Genomic DNA, 19,242 nt, shown 5'->3' on the forward strand with positions numbered 1-19,242 from the left:
CGGAAACTCATGCTGTCCCCTGTGTCGTTCGTCTCTCCTGGCTTGGACTCTCCCACAGCCCCGCTTCTATGCTTGAACGCTGTCGTAGGAACAAAAGCCAAGTATAACTACTTGTTCCTCCAACAATACTTAATTATCTCCCCTTATCCACCAAGTCCATAAATTGACTCTAACAACAATATTTCCCTCGTTTGACTTCCCATAATTTCCATTTTCATCGACTTACAAAGTCCCCTCTTTACTTAATTACTCATTAATTACCATAATTAACTACTTAATTAACCACTCTGGCCATCTCATCAAAGTTACTATTTAACTTTAACCAACATCATTATCAAATACCAGAGTCCCAACATGACCAATTATGTAATAATTCTTACACTTTCCACTCACTTAAATACCTAATTACAGCCTGTACTTTTATACAATTGTAAATACACCATCATCAATATAAATGTTCAAAGTATTTACAACTCCCATTTCACCAAATCAAAACAACATGGCTGCCCCCATAATAAACAATTCCTATTCCATTATTTGACCCAACCATTTACAAGCAGCCCCTTCACCACAACGCCACTTCCCTCACCCCTTATGAATTTAAGTCATATTACATAGTGGCACCTCGTTCTTCCCTATTTCTCTACCCGTGATGACGTCACATATTTACAACCAACCCCCCCGTCTTCTGTCTTGACGGTGAACTCCCGTTTACACCTCCCGTACCTCGTGTTCACTTTTCCGTACTTGCACCTACTACACGACTCTTTCTCTGGAGTTAATGCTCTCTACCTTAAATTCACCCTCCATAAAATAAATCCTTCCCACACATAAGTTCACTCGCAGCAACTGCTGACACCTCTTTTCTTCTCTCCACCAGCCTACTCGCTCTCCACACTTCTTGCACAATAAAAACCTGCCACCCCCTTTCCCTCGTTTCCCATTCCCCCTCTCCCCTTTCTACCCCCGACACCCAACACATAAAATGACACCAACCAAGGAAACTAAAAAACTAAACCTCTCTCATACACAAACACTACCGAACCAACAAATTTTGACCCTGAGCACGGAAGGAGAGAAAAACTACAGAATTTCAACACACCTTGCCGTTCGAGGATTGACCACCCGTAGAACCCTTGAAGCCACACCAAGACAGCTGGAACACAACTTGTCTCCGGGGTTGTATAAAACAACAACACGCCGGTCGGCCGGATAGAGCATTCACATCAACCATCCGTTCTCTTCACAGTTTTACACAGCAGTGACCTTCGAGCCTGTGACTCGTTCACGCACCACGCAACCCCACGTGCGTGAATACACTCCCGCGATTGGCTGTCCATATCCACGGACACACACCGAGTCACTGTATAGGCACCCATCTGAGCCAAAACCGCACGAAACCCAGCTCATGCACGAATTACCAAATAAGTCATGGCTGGACTTGGGCAGAGTTTGTGACAGACGTTAAACACCAAATAAAGAAAGAAGAAAAAGTGTGTGTATGTGTGACGGAGTGATTGAGTTTGTGTTACTGTTTGTCGATTTCTTACGTGAGCCTTGAAGGCTTCGCCTCTTGTTGTATTTTGTATTGCCCATTGCATTGTGTTGTCCATTGCATTGTATTACACATTGTGTTATATTATCAATAGCATTGTATTGTCCATATAATTGTATTGTCCATAACTGTCATTGTATTGTCCAGAACATTGTGTTGTCTATAGCAATTGTATTGTCCATAACATTCTGTTGTCCATAGCATTGTATTGTCCATAGCATTGTGTTGTCCATTATAAGATGTTCGGTGGCTTGTTGGCAGACCAGCTTTTGTGTTGTCCGAGGGGAACATATCGTCTTTTGTTTCATCTGTATCGACTAAGGCCGAACGCCGCGGTTGACAAAACTGTCTGTCCGCAGTTGATGATAATGCAACAACAGGCGATCATTATGCTCCACGAGGACCAACGCACAAATTCAAATGATACTGAATGCAATGCAATTTGGACGTATGTGTTGTAGTGTATAATATATATACATAGAATAGACTGATCAGTTTTATTGTATAGGTTCCAGTGTCATTATTGCATAATTTCGTACAGCTTATTTCAATAAGGCTTCAGTTCTTACCACAGCTAGGCACCCGTTTCTTTCTCTCTCTCTGTTCAACAAAACAGAAACTACTTGTGTCAGCATAATACGTTTTGATTTTCTGAAGAGATCTCTTCTTTCATGTTTTCTCAGTTGTAGAAATGACTGAGGCCGGTCTGTTTGCTGTTTGAGTACACTTAACAATGTAGACATAGGGCACGTACATTCTCACGACAACGGGGGACACTGAACAGTGTAGACATACAGCACGTACATTCTCACGACAACAGGGGACACTGAACAGTGTAGACAAATAGCATGTACATTCTCACAAACAACAGGGGACACTGAACAGTGTAGACATACATCACGTACATTCTCACGACAACAGGGGACACTGAACAGTGTAGACATACAGCACGTACATTCTCACGACAACAGGGGACACTGAACAATGTAGACATACAGCACGTACATTCTCACGACAACAGGGGACACTGAACAGTGTAGACATACAGCACGTACATTCTCACGACAACAGGGGACACTGAACAGTGTAGACATACAGCACGTACATTCTCACGACAACAGGGGACACTGAACAGTGTAGACATACATCACGTACATTCTCTCAACAGGGGACACTGAACAGTGTAGACATAGAGCACGTACATTCTCACGACAACAGGGGACACTGAACAGTGTAGACATACATCACGTACATTCTCACGACAACAGGGGACACTGAACAGTGTAGACATACATCACGTACATTCTCACGACAACAGAGGACACTGAACAGTGTAGACATACAGCACGTACATTCTCACGACAACAGGGGACACTGAACAGTGTAGGCATACATCACGTACATTCTCTCAACAGGGGACACTGAACAGTGTAGACATAGAGCACGTACATTCTCACGACAACAGGGGACACTGAACAGTGTAGACATACATCACGTACATTCTCACGACAACAGGGGACACTGAACAGTGTAGACATACATCACGTACATTCTCACGACAACAGGGGACACTGAACAGTGTAGACATACAGCACGTACATTCTCACGACAACAGGGGACACTGAACAGTGTAGACATACAGCACGTACATTCTCACGACAACAGGGGACACTGAACAGTGTAGACATACAGCACGTACATTCTCACGACAACAGGGGACACTGAACAGTGTAGACATACAACACGTACATTCTTACGACAACAGGGGACACTGAACAGTGTAGACATACATCACGTACATTCTCACGACAACAGAGGACACTGAACAGTGTAGACATACAGCACGTACATTCTCACGACAACAGAGGACAATGAACAGTGTAGACATACAACACGTACATTCTCACGACAACAGGGAACACTGAACAGTGTAGACATACAAAACGTACATCCTCACGACAACAGGGGACACTGAACAGTGTAGACATATAGCTCGTACATTCTCACGACAACAGAGGACAATGAACAGTGTAGACATACAACACGTACATTCTCACGACAACAGAGGACACTGAACAGTGTAGACATATAGCTCGTACATTCTCACGACAACAGAAGACAATGAACAGTGTAGACATATAGCTCGTACATTCTCACGACAACAGAAGACAATGAACAGTGTAGACATATAGCTCGTACATTCTCACGACAACAGAGGACACTGAACAGTGTAGACATACAGCACGTACATTCTCACGACAACAGAGGACACTGAAAAAAACGTTGCTCTCCCGAAAGATGACATTATGCAGAAATGCTGCAGAAACAAACAGTTTTTCTCCAGCATTTCTGTTTTTCTGCAGAATAACTGAATAAAGTCATAATCCGCTAAGGATAGAGGACACTGACCAGTGTAGACATACAGCACGGACATACATGTACTCACGCCTAGTGGTAAGGCGTCCGCCCCGTGATCGGGAGGTCGTGGGTTCGAACCCCGGCCGGGTCATACCTACCTAAGACTTTAAAATTGGCAATCTAGTGGATTCTCCGCCTGGCGTCTGGCATTATGGGGTTAGTGTTAGGACTGGTTGGTCCGGTGTCAGAATAATGTGACTGGGTGAGACATATGAAGCCTGTGCTGCGACTTCTGTCTTGTGTGTGGCGCACGTTATATGTCAAAGCAGCACCGCCCTGATATGGCCCTTCGTGGTCGGCTGTGTAGACATACAACACGTACATTGTTACGACAACAGAGGACACTGAACAGTGTAGACATACAGCACGTACATTCTCACGACAACAGGGGACACTGAACAGTGTAGACATACAGCTCGTACATTCTCACGACAACAGGGGACACTGAACAGTGTAGACATACATCACGTACATTCTCACGACAACAGGGGACACTGAACAGTGTAGACATACATCACGTACATTCTCACGACAACAGGGGACACTGAACAGTGTAGACATACAGCACGTACATTCTCACGACAACAGGGGACACTGAACAATGTAGACATACAGCACGTACATTCTCACAACAACAGAGGACACTGAACAGTGTAGACATACAGCACGTACATTCTCACGACAACAGGGGGCACTGAACAGTGTAGACATACATCACGTACATTCTCACGACAACAGGGGACACTGAACAGTGTAGACATACATCACGTACATTCTCACGACAACAGGGGACACTCGCATTGTACGTTGCAGGCGTGCTGCCAGTGCAGCAGGGAATCACGGTGCATCAGGCAAGGGGAGTGTGACTGCCGTGCGAACTGTACCCGCTGTACCAACTGTGCTGCTCAGGGCTGTACGAATCGCGCCGTTGATCTGGTAGGTCTTGGGTAGCCTAAAAACTCATTAAAATAAAAAAAAATAACATTCACATACTTCAAATAATCTTTTGTCACTAATTCCTTTCTAAATTTACTTAGACACAACATTCCTGAGAATTCTAAAACACTGATTCCTGACTTCCTGACAATTAAAGGGAAAGTAATCCTGACATTCCATTTGTCAAGAACAAGCACAGTTCCTTCCCTTACACTAATAGACAAATCAGTAAGCCCCCCCAAAAGTACTTTGTAAAAATGGTAAAGAATGAATACGAATGAATACTTTCACAGGTTTACATGTTTCAAGGAGATTAAGACGTTTAACAAGATTTGACAAAAGAAGTGTTACAAGACATGCGGTTTTTAGAACCGTCTACAATGTTATCGTGATTGCCACAGGTTGTAGGCACATTAAACAACAAACAATAACCAACCCATCTCTGTCTGTCTATCTCTGTCTGTCTATCTCTGTCTGTCTATCTCTGTCTGTCTATCTCTGTCTGTCTATCTCTGTCTGTCTATCTCTGTCTGTCTATCTCTGTCTGTTTATCTCTGTCTGTCTATCTCTGTCTGTCTATCTATGTCTGTCTATCTCTGTCTGTCTATCTCTGTCTGTCTGTCTATCTCTGTCTCTCCTGCCACCCCCCCCCCTCCCGTCCCCCTCAGCTCCTACGAGGCCGATCTAATCTGTCAATTTGTTTGGGGTCGTATTCATGCATTGTCCGTGTCAGTGTCGATCAATGCAAATAGACTGAACATTCCTCATTGATGACGATCGCAACAGCCAAGTTGATGGTTGAGTGTTTGGAACCCCGCCACCTGCTTGATAAAGAGAAGAGATGTTCCGATCCTCCGGGTCACTTTATTTGCATACCTGCTTGCCCCCCCCCCCCACCTCCCCCCATGTTGTGGTACAAAACCATGTAAAAATGGTAAAGATCCTGAAATCCATGTCAGTGAATTATAGAAACATGAAAATACCAAGCATGCATCCCACGACACAGAGTAGAGTATAAGTATATGGCCGACGGAACATACGGCCAAGCACATACAATCCTCTTCGTGCAAAACCATGAGTGTACGTGGGCGTTTTGGCCCACAAACGCACAGGAAAATAAAATAATGTTTGTACCATGTGAGGAAACACGTTCACATACTATTGCATGACAATAAGGTGAGTCACACTATCTAAAACAACGCTATGACAGAAGTGACGGTCATATCACGCACACAACTCATAATTATGAACAGCGCTATGACATAAGTGACGGTCATATCATGCACACAACTCATAATTATGAACAGCGCTATGACAGAAGTGACGGTTATATTATGCACATCACACAGGGACCGGCTGTGGAATGTGCTCCGCCGTGCAGTACCTCTGGGTCACCGGGGAACCAGGCTGTCTCTCCTGCCCCGCCCTTAATGACAAGATCACAGGAATCAGAGGACCAAGTGTTAAGGTTGTCAGACCATGAGGTAAATTCATCTCAGAAAAAAAACACACACACCGAAACCTCATATTTTAAGACTTGAAGTTACGTTTAAAATGAATAAGGTGCATTATCATTAGTTTTACTCTTTTTGTGTTGTTGTTGTTGTTGTTGTTGTTGTTGTTGTTGTTGTTGTTGTTGTTGTTGTTGTTGTTGTTTTCCTTGTTTTTGTTTTTCATTTTGAATTTACACCATAGAACAATTATCTGCTGTGTTTTAGGCAAATATTGTGTGAACCACCAACGAGACATAAGTCCCTATTTGGTGTCTGTATTTTCACCGTCTTCATAGTTGACGTAGGTTGTGAATGGTACTAGAAGTGAGCAGGCAGTACACCATCATGTCTTTGATTCCAGAGAGAGTTTCTCAACGCCTGGTTCCCTCACCTTGAGAGCGAATCATACATAATCCCCCCGGCTCACATGGACACTGTGCAAGAGAGAATGGCAAATATCGGAGAAGGTGAGCGAATCCAGGTACTGAAAACACAGCAACAAATAGACAGAGATGAGAGTAGAGAGGTCAGGGACACTGTCCGCATAGACAGAGTGCTGAAAAATGTCCACCACTGCATGAATCAGATAAAGAACAAAGCCGCAAGGGAAAAAGAAATTATGGTACTTCTGACCCAAGCTAAATTTGGTGTATATGGTGCCGATACCCAAAGCATCTATACTGGTGCAGCCGCCAGGAACACGAACAGCGTCAAAGCAGAGCCGTTGAACCTGAAGGAGGACTTTGTTGACCTGCTCGTCATACATCGCGAGCGTGGGATAATGATGGCGGCAATCATACCTCAGACAGAAGACGACCCCCTTGCAGTTCAAGAAGAACTAAAGAAGGCCGCTGCCTACCTGAAGCAAGCCAGAGATGTTGTGAGGCGCTCTGTTCTGGGTGACCTGGTCACACAGCCAGCCCTCCACAAGGCCATTGTCCTGCCCGACACAACGAGACGCTGTCTGGAGGAGGTGCTGCTGAACATGAGCGATGTAAGTTAACTCTTAACCTACACTCGCTCACACACGCAAAAACGGACGAACGCAGGAGAGAAGGAGAGAGAGAGAGAGAGAGAGAGAGAGAGAGAGAGAGAGAGAGAGAGAGAGAGAGAGAGAGAGAGAGAGAGAGAGAGAGAGAGAGAGAGAGAGAGAGAGAGAGACCTTTGTTCACCAACGTAAAGTAAGGGCCAGGGGCCGGTTTCATATACCGCTCTTATCCTAACTTAGGAGCTCTTAAGGGGTCAAGATGGGGTTAAGAGCAAAGTTAAGATAGGTGCGTTTCACGGACCGCTCTTTGGCCAAAGAGCGCTCCTATGTCGCTCTTAACATAGGGCAGCCCCCCCCCAGCCCTAAGTTAGGTAAGAGCAGACAGAAGCGCCCCCTACTTGCAAGGGAGATAATTTTAATCCTAAAAATGGCAGCCGTAAATGAGACTGTGAGTCGACTCGACTCGTGCATCATTTTGCGATATAACATGCGCCATCAACACATTTTCGTCACCGCACGGATCCGCGGAATGCCCAAGACGATAAGGAGAGTGCCGCACGCTTTCATTTGTCAAAGCATGGACTCCTCTTTGAATTATGTTGACAAGAGTGTGGACGGTATGCAGTTTAGCACTTACAAGCACCCGCGAAGACTATGATTGCACCGTTTTCTGCGTGGTTGATGTCTGTCAGTCCATGCACGGCGACATATTCTACATCAGCAAGGAAACGAGTCTTCGCTGCATCCACCGAATGTATATTCTGCCTTGCACGACGAGTGTGAACCCGACAGGAAGCGGCTAACCACGCGTACTCGTGAGCAATTCCAGATAGCTTGTACTTGTAGTGCACTTTTTCGGCGTGTTTGTGGTGCTGTTTACACACATTTTCGAACAACAGTCTATCAGTCAGTCAACGAAACAAAACAGCACGAGTATAATATCAACAAGGAAGGATGCCACGCCGTGACGGCTTCTACAGGCATTGAAGTAGTTGGTGACGAACATCTTTGGACCGTGTGTCGTGTTGTTCTATGGCCAGGGTGTGAAAATGATACCATGATTTTAAATGAGAGCTGGGTGTGTGCTTCATTCCAAGCACCTCTGGGCTTGTTCATATACGGTGACATTGGCTACATCTTGACACCCTGAATACTCAGTCACACCCTATATCTACAGCAGTGCTCCAAGCAGGTTAACTCAACACGTGAACTAGACACGTCAGCAAGACACGTCAGCATTGTTTCCTGTCATGATGAAAAAAGGTAATGTTTGGAATAGATCTAAAGCATAATTGATCAAATGTTCCTTTCAAGGCATGCTACTTTTCAGATTGTGTTTGGGAATGTTGTTGCAGAAAATGTCAAGGTTATAAAACAGCTTGCATGAGAGAGAAAACATTAGAGCAGAAAAGGCATGTTTGAAACTTAAATGGGTTGTTATTGTTAATCAGCACCATATTATATACTGACTGTGCTCGTTGTAAGTTTGACTTGGTAGCTGTGCTGACAGTGTTGTCTTAGTATCATCTGCACTGCAGATCTGTGCAGCGTATTCACCTGGTAATTGTAAATGCATACAACCAAACACTGAAACATTCAGCAAACGCTCATAATTTTCTTTCTTGTATCACCAGAGAATAAACTTCATCACCGTCTGCATCGTCTGGCACCACCATGCTCTCCTCCAGTGTCATCTTCTACCCGTGGACACTAACATACAGAACTTTACCAAAGCAAGGGCAGAGACAATGAGGAATGCCAATGAAAGCATAAGTCTTAGTGAACGTGGTGTGCAAGAAAAGACTGGACATCATTTCAGGTAAATATGTTATGCTTGTAATATGATACTCATTCAGTCATTGACAATTCTGTAGAACATTTGGAAAACAAAAGAAGAGGCGTTCTGGGATCACATAGTACTAACTTGTGTAATAGTAGTAGTATGCATACACATTGAAAGAGATGTGTCAAAACGTATTGTTCTCACACACAGTGACACACACAAAAACTGGACAGTGAGTAAGAAGAATGCTGTTTCAGTGTTTGACTTCTTTTTTAAACTTTTATCTGAAACTTTGACTTTAAATTTTACTACTCCTTGATATCAACAAAACTGATTCTTAAGTGACAATAACTAGTAATTTACTAGTACTAAAAACATGTATTTACGCTGTTATTGTTAACGTGGGGGGGGGGGGGGGGGGGCATAGATTGTGAGGAGAATAGAACATGCTCTAGGGGATTTCAAGAAATTGTGCTAATTTGTGTTCCATTTCCTGAATTGTTAGCCTTGTCTGATTCATTTTAAAGGACTGAGTCATTGCTGATATACAGAGCTTTCTTTTAATTGTTTAACCCCTCTAAATTAACGCAAGACCTCATGTTTTTTACTGCTGAAGCGATTGACACCTGCATCAGCAGTAATGGCAGAACACAAAGTACAAAAGTTAACCAAAGAAGACACCCTGTTCTGGACAGATAATTGATGTTCTTCTCCATGTATGTAAACGTTGCCAAAGCGCTTTGAGCTGTGAAGAAGCGCTATATAAATGTTCTATTTTCATTATTATTATTATTGTGTCTATCCTGAACTTGAGTTGATTTTTAAGTGGTACTTTGTGTTTTTTCGGGTCAATTTTTGGGGCATCCTTTTTTGAGCAGCGGAAGAGTGTGCCACATTTCCAAGTGAAGTGCCTTTAATGGCGTAGAAAGTTTGAACAAAATGATTCGGGAGTGATTTTTTTTTAAAGTACACAATTTGTACAGATAAAATGGTTTGCTAAGTGTAGTATGAATAAGAGCAAGTTTTAGAATTACTCACTGTCTTCTCTTTTTCTTGTAAGATTATGTGGTGAAACTGCTCTGTTGCTAACATTTAATACAAGAAACCTTCTGCTCTTATGACTATGTTGCTGTTCCTTGTTCAAGGACCTCTACCCACACACTGATGCTGACACTCGTTGAGGGGCCAACTACCAACACTGATTGTGATACTCGCTGAGGGGTCGACTACCAACACTGAGGCTGACGCTCGCTGAGGGGCCGACTACCAACACTGATGGTGATACTCGCTGAGGGGTCAACTACCAACACTGAGGCTGACACTCGCTGAGGGGCCAACTACCAACACTGATGCTGACACAACACTGATGCTGACACTCGCTGAGGGGTCGACTACCAACACTAAGGCTGACACTCGCCGAGGGGCCAACTACCAACGCTGATGCTGACACAACACTGATGCTGACACTCGCTGAGGGGTCGACTACCAACACTAAGGCTGACACTCGCCGAGGGGCCAACTACCAACGCTGATGTTGACGCTTGCTCAGGGGCCAACTACCAACACTGATGTTGACGCTTGCTCAGGGGCCAACTACCAACACTGATGTTGACGCTTGCTCAGGGGCCAACTACCAACACTGATGTTGACGCTTGCTCAGGGGCCAACTACCAACACTGATGTTGACGCTTGCTCAGGGGCCAACTACCAACACTGATGTTGACGCTTGCTCAGGGGCCAACTACCAACACTAATACTGACGCTTGCTCAGGGGCCAACTACCAACACTGATGTTGACGCTTGCTCAGAGGCCAACTACCAACACTGATGTTGACGCTTGCTCAGGGGCCAACTACCAACACTGATGTTGACGCTTGCTCAGGGGCCAACTACCAACACTCATGTTGACGCTTGCTCAGGGGTCAACTACCAACACTGATACTGACGCTTGCTCAGGGGCCAACTACCAACACTGATACTGACGCTTGCTCAGGGGCCAACTACCAACACTGATGTTGACGCTTGCTCAGGGGCCAACTACCAACACTGATGTTGACGCTTGCTCAGGGGCCAACTACCAACACTGATGTTGACGCTTGCTCAGGGGCCAACTACCAACACTGATGTTGACGCTTGCTCAGGGGCCAACTACCAACACTGATACTGACGCTTGCTCAGGGGCCAACTACCAACACTGTATGTAGTGGCCACTGTGTAACCTCCCTTGCACAAAACAACAAATTTTATATTTAAAATGGTTAAAGGAATTTTTTAAGCATTTACATTAATTATGCCAGGAACAGTCTGCAGACACAGAAGTATACAGTGGTTTTGTCAATATTAGTTAGCAGTTAAAACATGTCCCACGTTCATATTCTATTTCTATACTACCTGTCAACAACAACAAACTAAGCAAACGCGTTTGAGGGCAGATCATTTTAATGAGGCCATTTATTGTAAAACCAATTATAAGACTGAAAAGGCCATTCATTGTCCTATGTTATATAGAAAACAGATTTAGTTTACGCGAGGTACTGTTTATAAAGTAGAACCTACAAGACTAGCATCCCCAACAATCAAATTCGCAAAATCAAGTTTAACGTGTTAAAATCGACATATACTGTTCAAAAAAAGAAACGCATAGTTGCTACTTGCCAAATTTGTTTTATTTTTCGAAAAAATTAACAGAAAATCCAATATTTAGATTATTTGTTTGAAATTTGGTATGGACACAGTTGAATGCACACACAGTTCATTTGCATCTTCAAATCAATCAGTCAATCAATACAATTGGGTGCCGAGGCTGTCAAGTCAGTAGGGGGTGTGACTGCCTTGAGCAGCAACAACTGCCCGGCACCTTCTGGGCATGGACTGGATCAGATGCCGGATATCTTGCTGTGGGATGGTGTCCCACTCCTCCTGAAGTGCCTGCAATAGATCGCGGTGATTTGCCGGCGCTTCTTCTCGCCTGCGCACACGTCTGTCCAATTCATCCCAGAGGTGTTCTATCGGGTTCATGTCTGGCGACATGGATGGCCAGGGAAGCACCTGGACATGGTGGTCGGTGAGGAACTGGGTGGTGAGTCGTGCTGTGTGCGGGCGAGCGTTGTCCTGCTGGAATATGGCATCCTGGTCAGCCAGAAGAGGAAGGGCGTGTGGGCGCAGAATTTCCTCCACGTATCGCTGGGCAGTTATGCGCCCTTGGACGTGCACCAGGGTGCTCCTTCCAGCGGTATTGATCGCCCCACACACCATGACGCCTCCACCACCATGAACGGGTGCCTCATCCACACAGTTGGGCGCGTAACGTTCGTTTACTCTCCGGTAGACCCTCCTCCGACCATCATGTCGCTGGAGCAGGAAGTAGGACTCGTCGCTGAACCACACGTGTCTCCAGTGATTCCGGACGGTCCAGCGAAGGTGCTGGTTGCCCCACTGCACTCGGTTCTGGCGATGGCGGCGGGTGAGGACAGCTCCTCTGTGAGGTCTGCGAGCTCTCAAACCAGCTTCATGCAGGCGGTTCCGCACGGTCTGGTCCGATAATCGGTGTGGCCCGGGGAGAGCCTGGACAGAAGATGAGGCCGACAGGAAACGATTCCGGAGGTGGCGGAGCCGTATGAAGCGGTCGTGAGCAGCAGTTGTCGCCCTTGGTCTTCCCGCTCGTGGCAAGTCAGCAACGGAGCCAGTGGCTTGAAACCTGACCCACAGTCTACTGATGGTGCTCTGGGACACGTGGAAGTGCCTGGCGATTGCACTTTGACTTTGGCCTGCTTGTAAACGACCCAATGCAATTTGGCGGTCTTCTCTGCTCAATCGGGCCATCTTTCGTCGCTGAATTGTCGTCTGATTTCTTTGTGGCGAACAATCCGCTTTTATGGGTTTTGGAAGACATGGTGAGAGCTCAATATTCCCCGAGTTTCACGAGATTACACTGAAGCATGATGAGTGGTCATGCCAAATGAGCAATTTTGACATTGTAGCCACTGATAACGCATGCGTCACGTGCAGAGCTCACTTGTGGCAATGGACGAAAGGTCGACGACCAGATAAACATTTTCTGCAGTTTGGTGGATATCCTTGTAGCCATATAACTAAATTAACAAAATATTACAAGCTATGCGTTTCTTTTTTTGAACAGTATACTATCAAAACTGCTGAAAGGAAACCTGTTGTGCATGTTATTAGAAAGAAAAATTAAATATGCATCCAAACAGTCAGCTTAGTTTACATATCTTGTCTAACAATGGCGTAATGGCATGATGAACGGTATGTAATTCTTCTGAGAAGCCGTAAAATGCGGTTTCTGGGGCCATTTTAGTGGGTAATCAGAAGAAATCCAGCACATTTAATAAATTTCTCAATGCATTGCCTTCAAACGTCTGGTAATTTATGCTAAGACATGTCGTTAAGTACATCAAGTCATTCGAGAGATTAGGTTTGCTTTTATTTGACATGCCAGAAAGAGTCCTTAAAATAGTCGGTTGGTCTAACTCTAAGCTGACTCATCAAACAAATTTAATTTGTTGCTATTTTCAACTTCAAATAAACCAAATACTCAAATTTCATGTACATATTTTATCAGACATGGATGGTATGAGGATTTCAAAGCGAAAGTAATCTTTAAGAAGTGGACTATTTTCACAGCGCTGAGCACAAATAGCCCACATCAAGCTCAATGCTGAACATTTAACTGCTAGCTGCTGAGCAGGGCTTTTGAGAGAGCATTTCCCAAGAATGTTTGTACGCGTTTGAACAAGTGGTCTGAGCAGCCGTCGTTGATTATGAATTACATTTCAGTGTAATTTGAAGCTTTAATGTTTGTTTAAAAAGCCTGCATATTTAAAAAAAAATCTGTTTTCTTTGGAAAAGGTACATCTTTATTTTTTGTAATTCTTTCTAACATGTCGCATAACAGCAGTACTAACGTTTCAAATGACTTGACATTTTGTTTGTAATTCGGTACATCTGATTGTCTTGTCTTTCCATTATTGCCCACAATCAGCAGTAGTGATTACTTCGGCACTTGATGGGATGTTGCGCAAGTCCAAGAAAGCAGCGTTTCCAGCATCCAAAAGTCCATTTAAAATTCACAGGTTGGGGAGTATGGGGGGGAGGGGACATGAGTCACAGTGGCTACTGGTTTAGTGCGAGGCGCGCGACACAAAGGTGTCGACAGTGCGGGCCTCGACGACAGCTGCTGGTAGAGAGTTCCAGTCCTTCACTGTGCTGGGTAGAAAAGCGGCACTCCGATACTGAGTGCGGCAGGTGATGAGGCCGAACTGCTGGCAATGGCCTCTTCGCTGGCGTGGTGGTAAGGGGGCCAGCTTCGACTTGATGCCCGGACAGTGGACGATGCTGTTCGTGATCTTGTAGAGCATCGATAGGCGGGCAAGCTTCCTGCGCTCCTCCAGAGACTGCCACCCAAGGGAGTCCAGCATCCGGCTGACACTTGACGTGTTGTGGTAGCGGTTGCAGACGAATCGGGCAGCTCGTCTCTGGGCGGTCTCAAGCTTGTCGATGTTCTTCTGGGTGTGCAGGTCTCATACTGACGAGGCGTACTCCAGGATAGGCCTGACAAAGGCCTTGTACGCCTGCTCTTTCACGGATCTTGATGAGATCTTCAGATTGCGCCGCAGGAACCCCAGGGTCTTGTTTGCCTTGCTGACGATGTTGTTAATATGGTCGTCCCAGCACAGGTCACCCTGAATGGTCACACCCAGGTACTTGACCGCCTTCACTGTCTCCAGCGTATGCCCATGGAGCTGGTAAGAGGGCTGTAGTGGGCGTCTGCTCCTCGTAACAGGCAGGGTGTTGCACTTTGCAGGATGGAACTGCATGTCCCAGCTCTTCTCCCACTCGGCTAGGCGATGGAGGTCTTGTTGTAGCTGGGCCTGGTCGTTTACGCTAGTCACCACCCTGTACACTGCAGTGTCGTCCGCAAACAGGTGCGCTAGTGCCGTCAGTCTCTCCGGGAGGTCATTAATGTACGCTAAGAATAGAGTCGGCCCCAGCACTGATTTGTTGCTTAATTAATTCATTTGATAATTGTCGGTAAAAATACCGGCTAACACCTCACAATCGCAAACCTGTTTAATGTTGTCTTTTCTAATTCATGACATGTGTTAGCACGAATCACCAAATATTTGAACGCAATGCGTTAAAAATTGCAGAAATTCAAATGTATTGTTTTGTTTCATTACCCGCTAAAACGGCTTCAAAAACTGCCTTTTATGCCTACTGAGAGGATTACCACATATATTTTTTGGTGTTTTTTTGTTTGCTTAACGCCCAGCCGACCACGAAGGGCCATATCAGGGCGGTGCTGCTTTGACATATATATAACGTGCGCCACACACAAGACAGAAGTCGCAGCACAGGCTTCATGTCTCACCCAGTCACATTATTCTGACACCGGACCAACCAGTCCTAGCACTAACCCCATAATGCCAGACGCCAGGCGGAGCCACTAGATTGCCAATTTTAAAGTCTTAGGTATGACCCGGCCGGGGTTCGAACCCACGACCTCCCGATCACGGGGCGGACGCCTTACCACTAGGCCAACCGTGCCGGTTTACCACATATACCTACTGAGAGAATTAACACATACACCGCTCAGCATGGCATAGTAACAAAATTGACTGTTTCAGATGCACATTTGATTGCTCTGAGTCTGATTTGTTGTCGATTTTAACGCAGGAACCTTGATTTTTCGAATTTGATTTTTGGGGGTGCCTGTGTTGTAGGAATCACTGTATGTATACACACTTCCTCATGTGAACTCAAACAGCTTTTTGAATAAGGGCAATCAATACATGCCCCTTTTCAGTCATATAATTTGTTTTACAATAGACTGCCTCATCAAAACATTCTGCCCTCAAACGCATCTGCCTAGTTCTTTAAAAGAATCACGCTTTGGACTGCACAGTCCTGATGATGTGGGTCGTGTACAATCCATACTTTCCAAAGAAGGATTAAAAGTAAAATAAAAAGTATGGGTCGTACACTACCCACGCCATCCAATTAGGAGTTTTGCCGTCTCTTTGCATAGTATGGGTCGTACATGACCTACACCATCCCAATTAGAATACACAGCGTAAAATTCCTTACGGAATTCCATATGGGTCGTCCGCAACCCACATCAGCCCGACTGAGTAGTTCAAATTACTTCGTTTGTGTTAAAAGATAATTTTTCAAAAGTTGTGGTCAAATGACTTGAAGAGAAAAACCGGTGTATTTTATGGTAGTTCCTGCCCTCAACTTCCTTGGAATATGCACCATGTTGATCACTGTTTCTCGTAATTTCCGTTGACTTGTGCTCTTCAGTGTACTCAATTGCGATGAAATTTAAAGCCACATTGATTTTCGGGCTGTTGTTGTTGAAGATATTGAGTTTTTAAGTTTGTCTATGTAAATTGAATAATTAATTCTGTGACCTAAAAAAGAGAGGGGATAGTACTGTGACAATTTTCTGAATTTTGATTTTAACCCCAACCTTGTTCTTAGGTGTCCCAGTTCAACACACAGTGACTAGTATTTCTGAATCATACACACTTTGAAGGCAAACTTAATGCCTTATTGCACCCATTTTCGTACCCTAACTAAAACATTCATTTCCGTGTTTATTCATTTAAACGTTCAATGGCATTTAAAGGTAAAATAATTGATTTGGCTTTATCCTCGTATGTTAAAGTTGCCAAATTGTGCCTATTCTGAATTTTCTTTGATGTATAATTAGTGCCTAACGTTTTTATAGGGTCGATTTTGGGGGGTACCCTTAATTAAGAGGCGATCATGTAACCCATGTAAAATGAATCTTTGATTCCAAATGTGTGCCAGATAGCCAAGTGGATGGCCTTTAATGACAAAGAAAGTTTGAATGAATTGACACGGGAATGAATGGTCTAGTGGGGGTACGAAAATGGGTGCAACATATTTTTTTGGCAGAGTGTATATCCAATGGCAATAGTAATACCTGCCTTGCATGAACAAATAAAGGACTGGGTGGCCGAGTGGTAACGCACTTGCGAGAGGTTGTGAGTTCGACCCTGGGTCAGGGCGTTAGCAATTTTCTCCCCCCTTTCCTAACCTAGGTGGTGGGTTCAAGTGCTAGTCTTTCGGATGAGACGAAAAACCGAGGTCCCTTCGTGTACACTACATTGGGGTGTGCACGTTAAAGATCCCATGATTGACAAAAGGGTCTTTCCTGGCAAAATTGTATAGGCATAGATAAAAAATGTCCACCAAAATACCCGTGTGACTTGGAATAATAGGCCGTGAAAAGTAGGATATGCGCCGACATGGCTGCGATCTGCTGGTCGATGTGAATGCGTGATGTACTGTGTAAAAAATTCCATCTCACACGGCATAAATAGATCCTTGAGTTTGAGTCTGGAGATACGCGCGCGATATAAGACTTCATATAATAAAAGATTGATCAGAAAATTGTGTATGTAACTTTGTCTCACATAGCCATAAACAAGCTGGTAGCTGTTTCCCAAACCAATATAAAAAGAAACAAGTAAATAAAAAATATTTTAACTCAGTCACCCCATGAATTTGGATCAACAAGCCCAAGAATATTGTTTTTTTTCAATAATACTAAATTATTTTTTAAACATTCTTCAGTAACAAACAAAAACTATAAAACATATTCGAAAATGCTTTGTCAGGTTGAACTTTTAATCAGGTAAAAACAAAATACATACCTTATGCTTTGAATATTAATGTACATGTCTACTATCTGATACTGTATCGCATGAACTTCACACAGTCTGACTCAATGTGCCTTGTGAAATTGGGCAAGTAAACATTGGCAACAAACCTGTGATCTGGATTTTGACATGGTACTTATATTTTAAAGGCACAATCTTTCCATGTCAAAGAATTGTTCTCATCATCACAGATGTGGACTGTCTTTTGCATGGATTGGTGGGATAAGACAAGTCTTACACTTGGACAAACACTGGGAGGGGAGGAGGAGGGGGTCCTTTTAAAATTCTCTTTCAAATAAAGAATATGTTCGTACTCTATTTTAAGGTTTCACCTGGCCATCCTCTGTGTATCTGATACAGCTGTATATATAAAAAAAATCCTTGTTATGCAAACTATCTTGTCAACCACCCCATTTACATTATTTATGGGATTCATAATCCAGTATTTATGGCATGTATGGCTATCTGGAAAGAAAAAATTTTTACTTTTGGGTACATGTCTAAGGGCAGTTTTGATTGATTGATTTTTGGATGATCACAGGTGGCAGTGACTGAATGTAATCAACAAAAGCCTCATAGTCTGCAATTAATAATTATCCAATGTACAAATATAAACGCATTCGTGTTGGTGTTTATGATTGATGCTTTACAGTGTTAGGAAGGTATGTAAAAGGTAACCAGAAAAAGGTCAATCAATAAAACCCTGCTATTTCTCGTGTTAAGTTGTGGTGAAAATCGATGCATCGCATTGAAATAAAGTCAGATGTGAATGATCAGAAAGATTTGAATGATGTTTTGTTGGGTTCCATGCTTCTTGTTGGCATTTAATAACTGCTTGGAGATAAAAGTCTGTGTGTGTGCTTGTGTGTCTGTGTCAAGATATACATATAACGCAAATAATGCTTTCTTACTGAAATGACCATCCGTAGGATATGCTGACCAATGCTCTCTCTCTCTCTCTCTCTCTCTCTCTCTCTCTCTCTCTCTCTCTCTCTCTCTCTTCAGTATGACCTATCACGACTGATTATTGCAGAGTCAATGTCTTCATAAGTACAGAAAATAATTCATATAGATCTATGTAAAAACTAAAACACCCACACATATTTTGACACCCAGTCTGTGATGTCTGAATGAAATACATTTTTATTTACGTCACAATTGCATGACAAGTACGCGAGATAAATTTAACAACTTTGACCTGACAACACCAAACAAAAACACACAAAAAACCTCCCTCTCTGTCAGCAAAGCCTTACGCAGATCGATGCAAGGTGCAGATCAATCAAACACACACACAATGTTGTCAAAATGGCACAAGACACGTACAGAGTGACCCAAGAAAACTGCAACCCTCACAA

General features: G+C 43.9%; 1 protein-coding gene and 2 long non-coding RNA genes across 5 annotated transcripts in view; 2 read left to right on the plus strand and 1 right to left on the minus strand.

Annotated features, from left to right (window-relative positions):
- LOC138950551 (uncharacterized) overlaps nucleotides 1-19,242 on the plus strand; it is a 149,867-nt gene that overhangs the window by 99,340 nt on the left and 31,285 nt on the right. For 2 of the 3 annotated variants that reach the window (XM_070322268.1, XM_070322267.1), the window contains exons 3-5: nucleotides 4,787-4,909; nucleotides 6,259-6,393; nucleotides 6,764-7,396. In XM_070322268.1, coding sequence (XP_070178369.1) covers nucleotides 4,787-4,909; nucleotides 6,259-6,393; nucleotides 6,764-7,396 — 891 coding nt within the window. The remainder of the gene's footprint in view (nucleotides 1-4,786; nucleotides 4,910-6,258; nucleotides 6,394-6,763; nucleotides 7,397-19,242) is intronic. The other variant, XM_070322269.1, reaches the window with a different exon arrangement.
- LOC138950560 (uncharacterized) overlaps nucleotides 1-19,242 on the minus strand; it is a 173,662-nt gene that overhangs the window by 83,613 nt on the left and 70,807 nt on the right. The gene's annotated exons all lie outside the window — the stretch shown is intronic.
- LOC138950563 (uncharacterized) lies at nucleotides 8,492-10,681 on the plus strand. Its single transcript, XR_011450723.1, has 3 exons — nucleotides 8,492-8,653; nucleotides 9,025-9,209; nucleotides 10,319-10,681. It is a non-coding gene; the product is annotated as an uncharacterized lncRNA (long non-coding RNA).

The sequence above is a fragment of the Littorina saxatilis genome, linkage group LG16 (assembly GCF_037325665.1).
Source record: "Littorina saxatilis isolate snail1 linkage group LG16, US_GU_Lsax_2.0, whole genome shotgun sequence".
Taxonomy (NCBI): Eukaryota; Metazoa; Mollusca; class Gastropoda; order Littorinimorpha; family Littorinidae; genus Littorina; species Littorina saxatilis.